At 48.4% G+C, this 19,114-nt stretch overlaps 1 protein-coding gene across 5 annotated transcripts in view; it reads left to right on the top strand.

Moving 5' to 3' along the window:
* The window catches only part of ACVR1 (activin A receptor type 1), a 68,706-nt gene that overhangs the window by 38,918 nt on the left and 10,674 nt on the right, over nucleotides 1–19,114 (top strand). For all 5 annotated transcript variants that reach the window (XM_032693310.1, XM_032693306.1, XM_032693308.1 and 2 more), the window contains exons 2-6: nucleotides 10,200–10,273; nucleotides 11,773–12,039; nucleotides 12,517–12,734; nucleotides 15,944–16,043; nucleotides 17,680–17,826. In XM_032693310.1, coding sequence (XP_032549201.1) covers nucleotides 10,222–10,273; nucleotides 11,773–12,039; nucleotides 12,517–12,734; nucleotides 15,944–16,043; nucleotides 17,680–17,826 — 784 coding nt within the window. In that variant the 5' untranslated portion in view covers nucleotides 10,200–10,221. The remainder of the gene's footprint in view (nucleotides 1–10,199; nucleotides 10,274–11,772; nucleotides 12,040–12,516; nucleotides 12,735–15,943; nucleotides 16,044–17,679; nucleotides 17,827–19,114) is intronic.

The following is a 19,114-nucleotide window of genomic DNA, read 5'->3' as shown; positions in this document are numbered from 1 at the left end:
AGGAGCAAGGAGAGCTGTTGGCCCAAAGTGTATTTGGGCGCTTCCTTTTTTCAGGAGCAGTTGGTGAGGTTGTCTTTGACTCACTGTCTTCTGTGTGTGACATGAACGATCATGGCTGGACCCTGCATGTGGAGATGTTGAACCTTGGAAATGGCAATGGATGTATGTCATGAGCTCACTTTAATCACAGGAGTTTCTTCCTGATGAGGTGCATTGCTCTTGGGCAGTTTGTGTGGAGCTCCAAAGCCATCCTGGTCTGTAAAGAGAACTTTAGCTGGCCTTGTGCTTCACTCTGCAGCTCAGTGTGTGCAAGGTCAGCCATGGGAATTTAGTGTAAAATAGGGATGAGGTTGGCTGCTTCTGGCATCTGTAAGAGCAATTAAATCAAAAGTCTGGATGAATCTATGGAATGGTTTTTTGGAGATCTGCAAGTGCAGTCAGGTTTGGCAAGGCCACGTGAGATTTGTGAGTTTGAAAGCATACAGCTAAATAGGTGGAAAGGGAGCACTTGAAACAACTCTGGAAAGAAGTGTCAGAATTGTGTATAATTGGGATAAATTTGGCATTGGGAGAGGTGCCGAGGTGCCCGATGATTTGACTGAGTGGTGCACAGCAGGAACATTGGTTGGGACCGTGACAGGGGAGCTCCAGTACTGGGGGAACATAGGGTGATGTGACCCCTTTGCCTGAGGGGTTTAGACACTGCTAAAACAGCAACTAAGAAATGCCAGGACAGTGATTTGGAAAGATCTGGAGCTGTTTTAGCATGCAGGCTTGGATGTTAGCTGGATCAGTGTCCCAGGTGAGCCTGTCACAGGTAAGACGTGAGCAGAACAGAGACCTGTTGTGGAGCCTTACGAAGCCTCAGGTGAGAAAGGGGGACAGCTTGCAGGATGCCTGGAGGGACCTGGAGCAGAGCAAGGGAGAGGATCCTGGTGGAGGGAGAGATCAGACCAAAGCTGTGGTGGGAACTGCAGCACTTTGAGGTTAATGTTGCTGGTGTGGGAAGAACAGAAATACTGTCAGAGGGTTCTAGGTTGGAGAAAAGCCTCAGCTGGTCTTCCTCTTAGTGATGACTGCCCATCTGCTGTTTCTGGAATTCATGAGGCTTGTACAGAGCCTCCAGACAGCCTGCTCTGGAGTGTCCTGTTTCATAGTGCCAGTGGAGGACGGGAGGCTGTGGGCCACTGTGGCTGTAATAGAACCTGGGTTTGTTTGTCCCTTGGATTTAAGAGCAGAATAATGCGGCTCTGGCCTGTCCAAACAGGCAAGACCAAACTTTAGAACAATACTGCTGAAATTCTGTGGTGGTCTAATATAATCTCTGAAGAATTTGGCTTTCCCGTGTGGCAGGGTGTTTCCTCTTTCTTGGGATTGCTACTTGTATTCAGCCTTTTGGACTCCACAGTAATAGTTAATGAAAGATTCTGCTGTGAGGAAAGGCTGTTCGGTGACTCGTGACTGTGGAGGGTCAGGAACTGCTGTTCTCAGTCTGATTGTTCTAAAAATATTGGTTAATTTTCTTTGGCTGGCCGAGGGTGGGAGCAGTTAAGCTGTAAGTGGCATGCAGAACAAACACCTGACTTTTCTGTGTCCCTTAACCTTTCCAACTTCGTAGCAGCCCATCACTCCTGAAGAATGCTGCTCTAATACCAGCCTAATCGCTGAGCAGTGAGTGGAGGTGTGAAGCCAGGCTCTCCTGAGCCCTGTCTCTCCTCGGTGCCCCTGCTGTGGTATGGTGTTCCTATGCACCTCTAGTGCTCCTGTCCTACTCAGGTTTACAGATTTTTATACATATATATATATATATATGTAAAATAGAAATCTACATGTATATTTATAGTATTTACAGCCTCGTAGCTGTGTTTGCTGTTGTAGTATTCTGCAATGAAATAGATTTAAGAAAATGTTTTGGCTAATTTTTATCAGAATACCCCAAGCTGCATTCAGGGTAGGGTGCTTGGGCTAAGGGGCATAAGTAGAGTATTCTGGTGGTGACGACCCTGTGAAAATGACTGTGGAGGTTCAGATTTACCCAGGCAGGCAAAACCCAGCTGGGATTATTGATGTGCAAATGAGGGTCCTCAGTGAGGTGAAATACTGACACAGATGAGGGAGGGGTCACCTGGGTGGTCCTGTGGTCCAGCAGCTCCTCCAGCTCACTCACAGAGCTCTGAGTGATCCCACCTGATAGCGTCAGGAGCTGTGAATAAAAAGCATTTGCACCTCTCTAGGTCCCTACAGGTGTGAAAACACAGTGAGACTGTAGGGAGACGCTCTTTAATGAATGCATTTGTAGGAACTAGATGATATTGTTATCTTGCAGCAGGGCTTGCCACAGTGAGAGATGGTCTCTAAAGCTGTGCACATCATCAGACCGTGGCTTCTCTGAAACCCAGGGTGCAGAAAAGAGAGGAAAACCAGGGGAAAAAAAGAGCTTCTTTGAGGAAAAACTAAGACTTTTGTTGGTGATATTGAAGACAAAGATTTGTTTTTGAAATGTTTGGTTTGTGTTGGCTGAAGTATTCCACAGAAACTTCAAACAGGCAAGCTCTATTATTTGAAAATGTTGCTCTTAGATTAGCAGTCAGTGGTCTCATGTAGACCATGACTTCAGCTGTCTTGGATTTTCCCTGAGATTGTAGTGCAGTTCTCCAGGAGTATCACTGATTTGGGGAGCAGGGGGTGATGCAGCCCCTGCTGTCTGTCCTTTTCACTGTGGGGAGGTGGTGCTGGGGGACAGGACCCTGCTCAGGGTGATGGCAGCGAGCTGGGGCTGTGCCTGGGGGGTAGTTGGGCACTGCTGCACCTTCCACTGGTCCAGAGGGGCTGTGGAACCACATCCCAGTCACACTGACTGGTGCTGTGCCAGAGTGTGCCCTTGCTGCCCACATGGGAGTGGGGCTCAGTGTTCATGCCCATACTCCTTGTTTTTCCCCCCCTGTCAGGACAGACCAGGATGCAATAGGAGCAGTGTGTGATTGGAATCCCAAAAACCCTGCAAGCTGTGAGTGTGTGTTCCTCCCTGAGCTTCTTCCTCACACACTGCACAGATAACATCTGTAATAAACACTGTAATGCTGGCTGGAGGAAAGCAGGCCAAGCTGGGAGAGGTAGGCTCTGAGTAAGTTAAAAGGAAGGTGCTGGTAGTGGGTGCATTTTGAGGTGGTGTAGTTATTTTAATTTTTTTACCTGAAGTATTCAGGAGCAGCTTTTACAGGCAATTCCTGATAATCTGTCAGTCGAAAATATTTGTGTTTGGGTCTTATTCACAGCTGCTGGTTAAATCCAGGTGTTCTGTTTCGATGACATTTGTATCTTCAGTGGCAGTTTTGTGCTGAGATCTGACAGTGCACTGAATTTGGAGAGCAAACCATTCCAGGGGGAAACACACCATGTCTGGCAGCTGGATGTGCAGGGGTGCTCTGCTTGCCTCCTGGGCCCATGGCCCCAGCACAGATGAAGTCACCAGATGTTGATGGGGACTGTCCCCGCTCTGTGGGCAGTTGGAATGGCCTTGGCACAGTGGTGCCCAACGTTGGCTGCAGCTCTGAGCTGTGTCTAAAAGCGAAAACGTCCGAGGAGCTTGGAAGCTGTGCACTGGAGCCCTTTTCCTGGCAGCTCTGGAATGCAGCGTTCCCCCTCTGGTAGGAGCTGTCTGTGTGCCATGTGAGAATACCTGGGCAGCAAGGAAACGTGTGTAGCATACTAAAGTAACACCTTTGAGTATGTGTGAAATATGTGTGAAGCCACAATAATTCCCGTGTATCTCAGCGTCTGGAGCAGATTCTTGCACGTGTCTTGTGAGGTGAAACCTGCACGCCTGAGTGTCCCTGGGATGGCTCACGGACCTGCCAACCCCAGCCTGCTGGTTTGCTGTACACACCAAACCGTGTGTGCTGGTTCTCTGCACGTGTGGAATTGCACACCTCACTTCCCAGTGCTCCCAGCGAAGATGTGATCGCTGAGCTGTGCCCGGTGACTTGGTGAGAGGGGTTTTGAGGGATGTTGCTGTGCGCAGGCTCTGCAGGGGAAAGCTGTTCCACGGGGCAGTGCTAATCCTTGATAGCTGCCTCCTGCAGCATTTATTTACCCACAGGGCAACAAATGATATGGAAAGATACACATGTGGCTTCAAAGGCACCAGGAAGTTGCAATATATATTGGGGTTTTAAGATCAATATGGAAGTGTCTGTGCTTGCTTCATCGTTGGTCTGCCAGCGGTTGCCTCAGACTGGTACTGATGCAATACCTGCACACAGCCCCAGCTTCACACCAGGGCGAGGGCTTTCTGTCTTCTGTGTCCTGCAACCACAGGGAAGTTCTGCTGCCCACGTGGAATCACTGGATGGTTTGAGTTGGAAAAGACCGTCAAGTCCAACCATTCCCCCAGCACTGCCAAGGCCACTAACCCATGTCCCCAAGAACTACATCCACATGACTTTCAAATCCTTCCAGGGATGGGGACTCCAGGCCCTGGGCAGCCTGTGCCAAGGCTGGACAACCCTTTCTGTGAAGAAATTTTCCCAATATCCAACCTGGAATAACTTAAAGCTACTTCTTGTTGTCCTGTCCCTTGTTCCCTGGGAGCACAGCCCGACTTCCCCCCGGCTGCCCCCTCCTGTCAGGGGGTTGCAGAGCCAGAAGGTCCCCCCTGAGCCTCCTTTTCTCCAGGCTGAGCCCCCCCAGCTCCCTCAGCCCCTCCAGACCCTTCCCCAGCTCCGTTCCCTTCCCTGGACACGCTCCAGCCCCTCCGTGTCTTTCTTGCCGTGAGGGCCCAGAACTGGACGCAGCCCTCGAGGGGCCTCCAGCAGTGCCCGGCACAGGGGATGGGCACTGCCCTGGGCCTGTGGCCAGTACTGACCAGGTGCCACTGGCCTCTTGCCCACCTGGGCACACCTGGCTCATGTTCAGCTGCCCTCATCCAGCACCCCCAGAGCCTTTCCCACTGGCAGCTTTCCAGCCCCTCTGCCCCAGCCTGGAGCGATGCCTGGGGTGATTGGGACCCAAGTGTGGGACTTGACACTTGTGGTTGAATAGACCATTGGCCTCAGCCCACATACAAGATCAGGAGTGCCCCTGCTCCCCAGCTGCCCTGCATGGGGAAGCTGGCAGTACTTTTGGTCTCTTTCTGTATGTCCTGGGCTTTCAGCTGCTCTGCTGGTTCTCCAGGGGTTGCATGAGAGCCTCTGCCCTTCCCTCTGTTAAAGGAGAGGCTGTGTATGATCTGGCCTTCCCCACCCTGCTCAGGAAGGGGCTGGTGCTGCTTCTGGCTCATTCCTTTGCCTAGGGAAGACTTTTTTCTCTCGTGGATAAGCGGTTGTGTTGTCCTTCTGTGTTGTTGTGTATCTGTCCCCCCACCCTGCCACAGTGAGTGTTACTGGTGTGTTGTCCCATGCCAGGCCATTCCTGCAGTTGGTGTGTCAGCTGGAGCTGTGGGCTGGCAGCACGAGCAGTACATGGATCCATGCTTGCATGTGCCAGGAGGGAGAAAGAACAGGGGGTTATTTTTAAAAGTGACACTCATGCTCTGCTGCCTTTTCCTTGTCTTTTAAGAACCCAGGGACTGGCTCTTGGGGAGCATGTCAGAGCTACTGACCTCATCAGGAGGAACTTCCAGGACACTTTACGTTGTGTAGTTTGGTGGTTTTATTCTTGCTCAGCAGTGCTGTGATTTTGCTTTGTACATGAGGAGTGCAGGAGAACCAGTATCTCATGCTTGACTCTCTCTGTGTTTGTGGTCACTTTAATCCAAGGCATTCGGCCTTTCTGGGTGGCACTTAGGCACATTTTTGGAGCTGCAGTACATGGACATGCGCCTAGTGCGCTTGCAGGTGTGTGCCAAATGGGGTTGGTGGCTGGCTTCCATCTTCTGAATTCTGGCAACCAAGTTTAGACCTTAAGAAAGGGCTGCCCAAGGTTGCCACTCTCCGAGGCAAGGAATGCCTTTGTGGGGCTGCTTGGGGGCTGGCAGCTCCTTTGTCTGAGCTTCAGTTAAAGAGCAAGCTGTGAATTATTGCTTTTAAATGCACATTTCTCCTTCTAAAGACACAGCTGTTGGTGAATTCAGCTCGTGTGTGGCTGTTGTGGATGGCAGAACTGCTATCCAGTGTTATGGATGTTTTCTTTTGATAGGAATCTGGTGAGGTACATGCAAAATATGTGCAGCCCTTGGGCTCTTGGCAGGTGGCCACGGGGACTGTCAGCGATATCTGGGTGCTTCTGATCTCATCTGGGAAGTCTGAGCTGCTCTCATGGTTGGTGTTCCCATGTCTGTGTCCTATGGAGATGACACGCAGCCTTAAGTGTCTCCACTAATTGGGTCGCTCCGTCTGGCGCGGTCTGTGCTCTGTGTCGGGTTTGGTCTGTGCTCTGTGTCGGGTTTGGTCTGTGCTCTGTGTCGGGTTTGGTCTGTGCTCTGTGTCGGGTTTGGTCTGTGCTCTGTGTCGGGTTTGGTCTGTGCTCTGTGTCGGGTTTGGTCTGTGCTCTGTGTCGGGTTTGGTCTGTGCTCTGTGTCGGGTTTGGTCTGTGCTCTGTGTCGGGTTTGGTCTGTGCTCTGTGTCAGGGTCGTGGCACTGGGGACTAAAGGCCATTTCCCAACAGCCTGTGCCTGTCCCTGTGGTGTTCTGGGTCGTCTGAACTCCTGGTTCTTCTCTGCCCTGTGGCTCTTGCAGCCATCCTGACTGTCCCGCTTACATTCTCATTCACCCGCATTACTTTGGGCCACACAGGAATGGTTTGGCAGGAGACAAACAGTTTTCTTAGGAAGAAAAGAAAGCGATATTGGCTGTGGAAGTGGAAGAGGCATTGGGTTTTGGGATGGGTTCTTCAGTGTTGGGACTGTATGAATAGGAACCATAAGAATTCTCTAGATTCCAGTACATGAAGCAGTTGTGTGTCTGTCACGTTGGGTGTCCTCCCAGGCCTTACATCTACCTTAGGACTGCCTTACTGTTCTCTTGGGCTTCCACAGCCAGGTTAAGTGATTCCTCCTTTGGAATTCAGAGGAGCAGATGCTGGCCTGCCCAGGAACCAGGATCCCTTCTTTGCCTGCACTGCTTGCCAGGTTTGTTTGGAAATTTGGGAGCTGCCACTTTGAAAGGGACTTTTCCATCATGACCTGTAGCAGGCTTCTGGTTTTCTAGTGGTAATGTGCTTTTGTAGGAGGAAGTTAAACCTACATGATCCACTTTTCCCCTGTGTGTGGCTGAAGCTCAGGCACTGTGTCCTGCCTCCAGCTCTGCCATATAGCATCCAGTATTGGTGTGTATGGAGCATGGCACGGGGTGCTGGGATCCCTGTGGCACAGAGCACGTGGATGCCTGGGATCCCAGCATCCCTGTGGATGGAGCGTGGCAGGGAGTGCTGGGATCCCTGCCTCTCTGGTACGGAGTGTGGCACAGAGCACGCGGATCCCTGGGATCCCGGTATCCCTGTGGATGGAGCGTGGCAGGGAGCCTGGGATCCTTGCATCGTTGTGTGTGGAGCGGGTCAGGGAGCACTGGGATCCCTGGATCCCTGTTTGGAGCTCTGGGATCCCTGCCCGGGTTCCCAATGCCCTCTAGTGGCTGCTGCCGCTGTGCTGCGGTTCTGTAGGGCACGGCAAAGATCCACGTGTTTGGAAAGGAAGATAAATTTTGCACGTTTTTGCTTTAGTCCCTCTTTATTTGTCTGGATTAAATCCCAATCCTTCCCTTGGGAAAAAGTTCTCGTAAATTCAAACACCAGACAGTAACTGGATATCTCATGGATCTCTAGATCTCATGCAACTTGCTATGGGGATTTATTATAGAATGGTTTGTTCCTTACATTAAAACGTGTGTTTCTTTCTCTCTAAACAAGCAGCAGCTGGAAGGGACGTGCTGGCTGGTGTCACTACAACCAGACTGTGTTGCTTATGTATGTGCATTAATTGATTTGAAGAAGTAATTCTTTTTGAGCAATGGGAACAGGACTTTTGAACTCATGCTCTCACATAATTTTTGAAGAAAAATCAGTATTTTGCAAAGGTCAGAGGCTCCTTCCCAGCTCCTTCCCTCCTCCAGTCCCAGCCCAGCAGCCCCAGTCAGGGTGTGAGCTGCCTGCCAAAAGCCCCAGAGCTGAACTGGGCTACCTGGGCATGGCCAGGGGTTGGGTTGGTGCTGAGGACACGCAGGGGGGTGCGTTACAGGCTGCTGTAAGTGTGCATAGCACTTCTCAGCAACAGCAGACAAGATATTCTATGAGGCTTTGGGGAAAATGAATGGCTACAGGAACAAAGTTTCATAGAAGCAGGGTTTAAATTGGAATACTTGGCTTTTTTCTTTGGGAGGACCGTGCACGCTGTGAAATGCATAGAAACTGTTAGAAGTCTGATTTGGTTTGTTTGCCTCTGGGGGGTGCAGATTGGATTTCTCTCCTCCTCTTCCCTCTGAGAAACACAGGGCAGGGGCTTGTGTGTACAAATATCCTTGTGTATATTTATTTATCTTTTTCTCTGGAAGTCGAACTGCTCGAAGAGGCAGCAAATAGGTAATACATGCAGAGTTTTCCCAGTGTCTGGACTGCTGTGTGCTCCCTGTACCTGCAGTTCCCCCACTCCAGCCAGCTCTGGACTCGTGTGCTCAGCCTCCTGTCCTGGCAGAGCCAAGCTGGGCTCCTGCAGGTCCCTCCTGCCCTCCCTGGCCGGGTCTGACAGGAGAAGGGCCGGAGGAGCCCGGGGTGGTGCCCTGGGGGGGCCAGGCCGTGTGATTGTTGGAGGTTAAATATTGACCCGTGCTAAGGATCCCTCGGGGTGTATCAAGGACAAGGGAGGGAAGGTTCCCTGGGGAGGGGGTGTTTGGAAGGGAGGGTGTTGCTCTGGGAGGTGAGGGGCTGAGCACTGCCTCAGTACTTGGGGTCAGCAATGTGTGGTGTTTTAACTGATGACGAAGCCATTACTGAAATGTTTCTCATAATCGGCAAACAAATCCATGTCAGGAAATAAATGCAGAAGTAATGGCCTGGCTTTCATCACCAAGCACTTAAGCAGCCTGCTAATGATTTGAAAAGGCACAACAGAAAAGATCCGAAAGGAAAACGGCAATATCAGATTTATTTTCAATTTTCATCTGCTTCACTGGAGTTAAATCTGAGAAATGAAGACAAATACCTGCACGTAAGGAGCATGGTAATGCCTCAGTGCCTCTGTCAAGGAGAGGGACTTTGGTTTGCACGTACTGCTTGCTGCTACTTTTGACTGGAATTTTGTGGCATGTGGTTAGGCCAGAGAGTCTCTGTAGGGACTGAGCAGCAGAGGACAGATGAGCCCTTTCCAGGCACCAGCCCTGTCTGCTGGGTTAAATCCCACGAGCCCTGACTGCAGTTCATTTCAGCTCCTTGGGCACAGTGGTTGTTTAAATGCACAGTTTAAGAAACTGCAGAAGAGTTTCTTTTCAGAAGACTGTTAAATAATCCTTCTTTCACAGTAGAAAGTGTAGGTGTTATTTTCCTGTAAGGACTAAATATTGTGGCAAAGATTGGAAATACACAGGCAAATTCACTCCTTTATCTCCTGTTTTAGAGGGACCCGGAGCCTGTGCTGTACACTGGAAACAGCCTGAGCTGTTGCACAAGGTGTAGTTACCTGTTTCCAGCAGCAGGGAAATGGAGCTGGGCCATTGAAAGGAAAACCCTTGGAGAAGCATCTTAAACTGGGAAATTACTCTTCAGGGAGGAGCATCTCCTTTAAATACATCTCACTGTTTTTCTCACCATCCAACACTGGTTTTTGCTGGTTAACAGAAGCTATTCCAAGTTTTCTGGCAGAGTTCTTCTGTTTTCCCTCAAAGCCCAGATAATACAGTTTTACAGACCCCCTTTTCAGTTCACAATAACTTAATTTTATAATACCTGGTTCAGAGAACGTATCTTCTATATTACATTCCTGCTTGGTACTGGGAGGGCTTGTGTTTCCCTACTAGCAAGCTGCTGTATCTGCGGTGTAGTTGCATGTGATGTTTCTAATTCTAAAAAGAAATTGCAGTAAATGTATGAATTTTATAAATGAAGGAAATTACTTGGGGAAACAAGACACAGTAAAAATGAGATCAATCAGCTTTGGGTTGTGCTGTGTTTTGTATAAGACACGGATGAAAGACACTGCTAAACACTGATTTTTGGGTGGTTGCATTTTCAGACAGCAGTGGAAGTGTACAGAGCTCTCTCATCTCTTTCTGCAGCTCCAGGGTGGCCGATGGAGTTATGATTCTCCCTGTGCTGATGGTGATGGCGTTCCCATCCCCGAGCTGGCAAGGTGAGTGTCCTGTGTGCTCGGAGCCAGGGCTGCTGGGGGAGCTGGGGCTGGGCCTCCTGGGCCTGCTCTGGAGCCCCCTGCTCCCGTGGTGGGCTCACAGCCCCTGCTCCACAGCTCCTGCCCCACAGCCCCTGCTCCCATGGTGGGCTCACAGCCCCTGCCCCACAGCCCTCACTCGTGTGGAGAGCTGCCAGCACGGGCAGTTCCTCTCCCAGTGGGATGTTTGCTATTTCATTTCAAGTTGCTTCAAAGGATGTTGGTTGCCCATTTCTATATCAGATGTACAGCCTGTAGCATGGACATGTAGTCTTCCCAGGGGCTGGGGAGGGAAATGGGAAGCCTTATTTGAACAGGTTGTTGGGGGAGGTAAGGAGAAGGTCTTTTAGCCCATGGACTGAGGTGCAGCTGTATTGCTTGTGTTCTTTAAGCTTTTTCTATGCAAAGGCTCTTTGGAGGTTTACTGTGCTGTTTGGTGACTCTTCCCATGATTACTCCAATAAGGGCTTTGGGTTTGGCAAGTGACTTTTCCATAACTGGTTTACACAGCTGTGTGAATGTGAAGGTTTTCTGACACGCAGGGTGTTTAAGGTTTGCCTCAGCAAAATGGGGAAAGGTATTTCCACTGCAATGGAAGGGCAGGAATAGTTCATTTGAAGGTCTCTTGGATGTTTTGAGAGATGAGCTCTGAAAGATATGTATTTGCTACTTCACAAACAGTCTTTGGAAAATCTTGAATAAAAGCTTTCTGCGAGTAACTTGCTTTTCTCAGTTTTAAATTTAAAGTTATTCAAGAGGTGTATCTTGTGTCTGCTGTGGCATATCTGTGCTCTTCTGTATTTACCTCGTGTAAACTCTTTCTGAACTACTCTGAAATGCATTTTCAAATGTTGATGCAAATACTAAAGGGCAGAGTGTATTAAATGGAATGGGAGAATGGGTGGTGGAGGTGAAGATTCAAAATGCATGGAGGTCTAGTGGTTGACTTTAGTCGTGTCTGTGAATAGGAAATTGAGACAAAGTTTAAAAAAGAGAGTGTCTTGGATCTTATTCTGTTAAATACCCAGATTGTTGGAGTCAGCACTGTGTGTTGTTGGCTTTCACAAAGGGAATAAAAAAACAAAACAAGGGAGCTACAATGTTGCTACTTTCACAGCGACGAATTAATAACAGGACAGACAGTGTTGGTTAGGTTTTTCCCCTCTGCTGAGTGTCTCTGTGCAGATGTCCCTCTGGGGGTGTGTGTATGTATGAGAGGTGGTGTAAAATGCCACTGTACTCTGGAGTGTGAGTGCTTGGGATGGGCAGACAGGAGTGTGTTTCTTTGGTGCTGAAATGGCTGAATTAGTATCGTTAGCTCCTGGTTGGTGGTTCTTCAGCTCTAGCTGTAAATAATATCTCTGCCCTTAAACAGAAGAGTTTATTGTCTGATGGTTTCATTACCTCTAACTGAAGCTATTAAGAACAGGATGATGTTTCTTCCTCAACTCTCCCTTCTACAGATGATGAACTGAAGCTCAAGATGGTGCACTACGAATGTGTGTGTGAAGGCATGTCCTGTGGGAACGGGGATCGGTGCCAAGGCCAGCAATGCTTTGCTTCCCTGAGCATCAATGACGGGGCTAAGGTTTACCAGAAGGGCTGCTTCCAGGTCTATGAACAGGGCAAAATGACCTGCAAAACACCTCCATCCCCCGACCAGGCTGTGGAGTGCTGCCAGGGACACCTGTGCAACATGAACATCACTGCACAGCTGCCCTCTTCCAAAGGTGAGAGCTTCATCAGTCACCTGGGGACTTGGAGGAAGAAAAGGGCCTTGATCTGCTGTGGTGGGAGCGAGATGGCTCCAGTGGTGGATGAAGGAAGGGATTAATGGGCACAGCAAGGCCCTCTGTGCCTTGTTGACCACCCTGCAGCCTGCTGGCACACGTGTGATGGGCAAATGGTCTGTGTGGGCAGGGCAGTGATGGGGTTGCAGTGCATGACTGGGGATGGGGTGGAGGTACTGCCTGTGAGAAATGGCCATGTACAGGGGGGTTGTGCTGACAGCTCTGCAGGGAGCACATCCTCTGTGCAGTGTGCTCACTCCTCTGTCTGTGGCACGGCCCTGTCACACCAGCTGGGTCCTGAGGTAAGGGTCTGTCAGTGCTGCTGGATTTAAAGACTTTCTTTGGCAATCTGCAAATTTACTTTTTTTCCTCTCTCTCTTTTTTCCCTTCTTTTTCCCTTCCCCTCTGTTTTCCAAGGGCAAACCTTTCAAGGAGAAGCTGCAGGTTACAGTATGGAAACACTAATCATCGTTATCCTGGCTCCTGTGATAGTGTTGATAGTTTTTTCTGCAGTAGCAGTGCTGATCATCCGGAGAATACAGAAGAACCACATGGAGAGGCTCAGTTCTAGGGATGCAGAGTATGGCACCATCGAGGGCCTCATTGCCTCGAACGTGGGGGACAGCACGTTGGCAGTAAGTGACCTGTGTGCAGGGGGGAGCTTTCCTCACTGCCAGACTCCCCTCTCGGCCCTCTGTGGGGCCACATCACTAACAGGACCTTTTGCTGCCAGGGGATGCCACTGGGCCTCAGAACTTTTGTGGTGATGTTCCTGTGCTCCCAAAGCTGCAGTTGTAATGAATTTTAATCAAAAGACAGCTTTGGCAAGTGTAGCATCGCTCTAAGCTGTTCATGTTCCTGGAAACAATGTCTGAACAGCAAAACAGAGTGTGCCTGACTTGGGTGGCCTCAAGTGATGTGAAGGTGTAGAACTGTGCTGCCTCTTTGATATACGACTGCCCGAAGGGCTGGAAAAGATGTGATAGTAGGGGAAGGAGAAAATACAGATAATTTTGATGTTTGAAACCTTCAGACCTGACTGCTGTGATCTTGGTAACAGGGCTCTGGGATGACTGGGAAATCAGTGGCACTTTGTTGACAGAAGACCAGTGGGAGTTTTAAGAAATGTGCAGTGCTTACTCAAAGCTCAGTTTTCAAAGTATGTTCTTGTTCCTGTGGTGTCTGGAAAATATAATAACTTGGGGAATGTTCCCTTTCTGAAGGCTGACTGTGCCTTCCCCTTCCAGCTGAGGCCTGAGCACAAGCGTCCCCACAAACTGTCCTGAGCTCTCTCGAGCAGAGCAAGTAAGGCTTCAGGCAGCTGGAGGGTTTGTTCCTGAAACCAGTGCAGAGAGTTTTCTCCTCCTTGCATTGCTGAGATAAAATCCTCAACAGTAAGAGGCTGGAAAAGGTTTTCCATCTTGGTGCTGTCCCACCATAATGTGCTTTCACTGCGGGGTTGAAGAGTGGCTAATACCCGTTAATCTTTATTTTTTTTTAAATGCCTTTGGCTCTCTTTAATTAGCTGTTTTAAACCTGTGTTACTGGTTTAAAACAGCCAGACTGGATATATTCACCAAGAACCAGACGTGTGCAACTGGTGATCTGTCCTTAAACACTGATTTCCAGCTTTTACCAGCTGTTATCTCATAGTGTGAGACCACTTCCAGCCATTTGCAAACCTTTTGCACTTCGAGATGTTTAATGTTACTTGGAAACAGTGATAAAACCTGGGAAGAATAAATCAAAATTCTGTTTCAAAGGCCTGGGAGGAGTTGTTTGCTGTGAGGGCTTGGTGTGGTGGAGCTGTCAGACCCCTGAGTGATGGTTGTGGCTGCTCGGCCTCCCCGTGGGTGATGCACAGTCATTGCTACTTCCCGTGTCTAAATGCTCCTCTAAACAATAAGTCTTTTTTAGATTCCAGATTTTTCTTCTCCATTGTGTTTCAGATCACCGGTTTTGTCACACGTTAGATGAGTTTACATTTAGGATTAGTCTCCAGTGTAGCAAGTGCTTAAAGCCCTAAGCTGCTTAATGGGCGTGGAAAGAACTGTGGCCTCTTCAAATCTTGTTTTTACAGTCACTGTAGATAAATTTGGGGTTGGTTTTTTGGTTTTGGGGTTGGTTTTTTGGTTCCGGCATTTTTTATTTCTTTTTTGCCTCTGATATAAGCAGGAAGAAAAATGAGCTCTCAGTTTGTGTTAAAAAGCAAGATAGCAGTCTCTGTCATTCCTGGATTATCTTTTTCTTGAGCCCTCCTTAAGATGCTGTTAGAAGAAATGGGATTTCATGGATCTAATTCAAACCCAGCAGTGCAGTTTGCTGGAAATACTAGAAAGTTGATTATACTTAGGCTTTTTTATCCTATTTTCCTTTGTAAAGAAAAAAAAAAAAGTCCAACAATAGTTGTTAATGCTTTGAACTAGTACAGAACTCCTGGCCATAAAAGTAGCTGGGCATTAGCATTTCACAAGGCTAATGGGATTTTAACATTCAATTAGGATCTCACTCATGTTTGTTACAAGCTTACAGTTCAAAGTCTGCTTTCTGTGCACCAGGAATACCAGAAACTGATAAAACGTTTGAGAAAGATTTGGGGCAGGGACCTGATGTTTATCAGCAAAGCCCCGGTGGTGCAGGTGGGATGTGGCTGTTTCTGGGGATCTGTTCTGGGCCATTTGAGAAGCTTCTGGTGTGCCAGACCTGTTCTCTAGCGTGGTGTTCCTGTGCCCTTCACTGCCTGCTGAGGGTGCTGGGCTCCTTCAGCTGGCACCTGTTGATGTCCCTGCCAGTCTTACCTGGGCAGGTGACCTGCCTGGCAGCAAAGTGCTGCATCATGGAGTTTCTGTTCTCTGTTACTGCTACTGCGACTTTTAGCATTGAGGTTTGGAGTGTGGTTGTAAAACAGGTGTCTGGTGACATTAAGGTGCCCTGTGGCTCTTAGGACACCTCTGTGTCTGACAGGTGTGAGACAGGGCCTCTGAAATCCCTGTTCTTCCCTAGGATGGTGTCTGGAGGTTCAGTGGGGTGCACTAGGACATCCCAAACAGCACTGGGTGCGGATAGGCAGCAGTTTGCCAGTGGTTCTCAGTGTCAGAGGCCAAGGGGGGCTGGCAGGAGCAGGGCAGTGAGGATGGCTGGAGCCCTTTCCCCCTGCTCTGCCAGGCTGCAGCCCTTTCCCCCTGCTCTGCCAGGCTGCAGCCCCGCTTGGAGGGACGTGTGCTTCCAGAAATCCACACTCAGACTCGGAAGTGGGGAGGGTGGTACACGGGTGAGGGGGGCCTGGGTGGCTGTGCACGCCCACCTGCTGGTCCAGCCCTCCCAGAAGGGCTCAGTTTTGGGATGCTCACCTGCTCCAGCCCTGGAGTGTGCTTCCTGGGGGCCTGCAAACTGCAGAGGGGTGAAGGTTTTAAGTACAGAAATCAAAGCAAATGTATTTCTTTTTGAGGTGCTCAGATTATTGCCAGACATAGGAAACTTTGGGGCAAAAATGCTGATATGAACCTGTTTGAAAGAGGTATCAGATACAGAACTGAGAGAACATAAGGTAAGTAAGAGAAAAACAAAGTGCTGAAAAAGGTTGGGATCTCATGGCAGAGGATAGCTGGTAGGCCAGGAGTGAGATTCCGGTTTCACAGGCACCTATTGTCATTTATTTATTAAATGAAATGACTTATTAAACAAATGCTACTTGTCCCTGAGTGACCAAATGGCATCCCCAGAGCCACTGAGATATCCTGAGCTGTAACCTACCTGCCCTGTGCAGGGTGTGCCTTTGTGTGTGTAAACAGGGGAAAAATGGGGTTCTCATGGCTTCTAAACTTCTGCTTTTCCTTTTGAACAGGATTTGTTGGACCATTCCTGCACATCTGGAAGTGGTTCTGGACTTCCTTTCTTGGTGCAAAGAACGGTGGCTCGTCAGATCACACTTGTGGAGTGTGTAGGTCAGTGCCAGCCTTGTTCACATCTGGTAACAAATGCAGAGAGAAAGTTTTATCTCCCATCCTCATCTTTATCCTCAGTTGTTTAGGTAGCATATGCAACTTTTCAGGCTTCAGCTGATGGAACATGCTTGGTTTTGGAAAGTCAAGTGAAAAAATTCCTTCCAAATCTCTGCAGAAGAAAGGGGCAAATATCTGTGCTTTGTGATGGAACAATTTAAGCTTTGTTCAGCAAGGCAATGCTAGAAAATACAAACCAGGCCTGTCTGGGTACTGTGTGAGCTAAATAAACTGCTTTTAGAAAAGCAAGCTCAATTTGAAGTTTGACACTGAACACCATTTGTTCATTAATGGTGTTCAACTCAAAAGCTTTAGAACTAGAAAAAGGTCACCTGGGTTTGAAATATGGAGTTGGAGCATCAAGCAAAGTAGCAAACATGGTATTTCAAATAGAAACCTGTGATTTTGGGCCGTTGGAATGGGAACATGAATGTGCTGTAGTTGACTTACTCTGCACTGTTCTTTGGAACCCTGCAGGCAGTGATGTGCTGCTGCTGCTGCTGCTCTTCCCCCTTAAAGAAAATCTCTCTAGTAATTCTTCCCTAAAAGTCTTCTGGGTCTTTAGTTTTTTTGTAGGACTTTAGTGTTAATTTTAGGGATTCATTAAATTTTACTTTGGCATATATTTATTATTAATTGAATAGTGTTAAATTTGAGTTGAGTAATTTTAGGAAGCATTTGGGTCAAAGATACCCGGAGGCAGTGACATTGAGCCAAGATACTGTACTGTCACTAAAGAGGTGAGGAAGGCATGAGAAAGAAGGAAGAAAGGACTGGAGTATGTTGTGTGCTGCTGCTTCAGTGATCTGAACTCAGGGTGGTTTAACACCTTCCTGTCAGTCCTGAGAAGGTTCAGCTCATCAGGGTGTCAAATCAAGCCCAACTGTAACAGATGAACCTGTGAATCTGCAGGGACCAGGCCTGCATTTACCAGTGTTCCTGTGCTTTTGGCTCAGTATATATTGAGTGGGCACAGATGTTCACACTTGTCTGAAATCCAAGTGTACACCCTGATCTCCACAGAACAGGGGTGTGTTTTGAGGGGGGTTGTTTTTTTTTTAATCCTTTTTTTTGTTTGTAGGTGAGTTTGAGGTTTTGTTTGTTTCTAAATCATCATTTTGTGTTTTGTGTTGACTGTTTCTGCAAGGGCTGCTGTTGTAATAGAAAAGTAAAGGTTGTATCCCCAACATTACGTATGCTTCCTGTCCTTCTAACTGCAGAATTCGCATCTTTATTTGTGTTGTGCACACTGACCTTGCCATGTGCTGCCAAAGTCACTTCAGCTGCATAAACACTTTCATTGCTGGTGGTTGAATGGTGACACCTCCCAGTTCATGCCTTCCTACTGCACTGGTGTGCAGGCAGGAGAGATCCACACTCAGAGGGCTTGCAGTCAAAACAACAGAAGTGAAGGGATGGTGGAGCACAGTGTGACTCCAGTGGTACAAAGTGCATGATCAGACCACACCAGTGTGATATTTGGGCCATGACAGCCGAATTTCCATCCTTTCAGCTCATCCTGCCCTTCTCCCCGGTGAAGGTTCTTAGTTTACAACTTCTGTGTTTTTTTCCCCGTCAGGAAAGGGCCGTTATGGAGAAGTTTGGAGGGGTCAGTGGCAAGGAGAAAATGTTGCTGTGAAGATCTTCTCTTCTAGGGATGAAAAGTCCTGGTTCAGGGAAACTGAGTTGTACAACACTGTATTGCTGCGACATGAGAATATTTTGGGTAAGTAGGACAGCCACGTTCTGTGTCCCGGTGTGGCTGGTTAAAGGTGAGTTACCTGCCCAGGGAACCTGGCATTGCAAGGCACGGTGCATTCACCAGGTATCTCGCAGGCTTTGAGTCCCTGTGTTGTGATGAACAGTCGAAGGGAAATTTTCAGAGGGAGACCTGCCAGGAGGGGGCTGGGTCTCAGATGGGGAGTGTGTGGTGACAGCTGTGACTTGTTGCCCTGCAGTATTCCAGCAGGAAGCAGATTAATCAATGAATCAGTTGGTGGCAGCACAGCTCACAGAAAACAGTGGAGGTGCCACAGACCCCCATGGAAGAGCTGCCCCTTGCAGCTCTCACCACAGAGACCTGCACAGTGTGTCAGGGCAAGTTCTAGTGGATCTGTGTTTGTTTGTAACTTCAGCTTCCCTGCAGAAATGGAGGCAGAAGACGTGGGGAGGAGTTTATAAAGACATTTCAGGATTTGAGTACTTTCCCTAATGCCTGAGTAAAATGAAGTACGAATCCATTATTTTCTTCTGTTTTGCAGTTCTGCTCGTGGTCAGAATAAGCTCCTTTGGTGTTTAAACTTCAGCTGTAGTTGAATGATGTATCTCATTTCCTTGTAAATATGGAAGTACTGTGACCCTTGTGCATTGCTCGTACCTCGTGTGCTTGGTTCTGAGAGCTGGGAAAATGGCTTTGTTGTGTTGGGCCATGGTTGAGGTTTAAGCAGCCCTTTGAGTCCTAATAGACATGCCCTTCTGTCACTGCTGTGCCACCTCTACAAATAAAAGCAGCAGCCCATTTTCTGAGTGCTGACACTGCCTCACCCTCAATCTATCTGTCTTCAGTCAGGTTTTCCTTGGGCTCCTTATTCTTGCTTCCTGTCAGAGAATGTTCCTTGGCTCTGTAGCTCACCCTGCTAGACGTTTGTCTAATGTTTCCTGAAGCAGTTCCTTTGTTACTGCAAAAATAATTTGATGGCCTCCTGAAATGTGAATTATTGAACTTCCCTTCCCAAGAGAGCAAGTGACTTGGCTGAAATTACATTGCACATTTCCCTTGGTCCTCTGCCTGTGTTTAGTCTTTCTTGATAACTGTCAGATTTGTTGGCTATTTTGTAGACTTTTTTTAGATGCAATATTAAACAATATCACAGATTACAGAAGTGTCACACTGTGCAGAAGTCTGACTTCAGGAGAGAAGGCAGTGGGCGTTCTTTCTGACAAATGTCGTATGTGAGCTTTTAGTAAACATGCTTTGTTCCTCTGACTTGGGAATAAAACTTCTGCTGTTCCAG

The sequence above is a fragment of the Chiroxiphia lanceolata genome, chromosome 7, assembly GCF_009829145.1.
Source record: "Chiroxiphia lanceolata isolate bChiLan1 chromosome 7, bChiLan1.pri, whole genome shotgun sequence".
Taxonomy (NCBI): Eukaryota; Metazoa; Chordata; class Aves; order Passeriformes; family Pipridae; genus Chiroxiphia; species Chiroxiphia lanceolata.
Note: the sequence above shows the minus strand (reverse complement) of the source record. Positions and strands in the feature narration are given on the sequence as shown.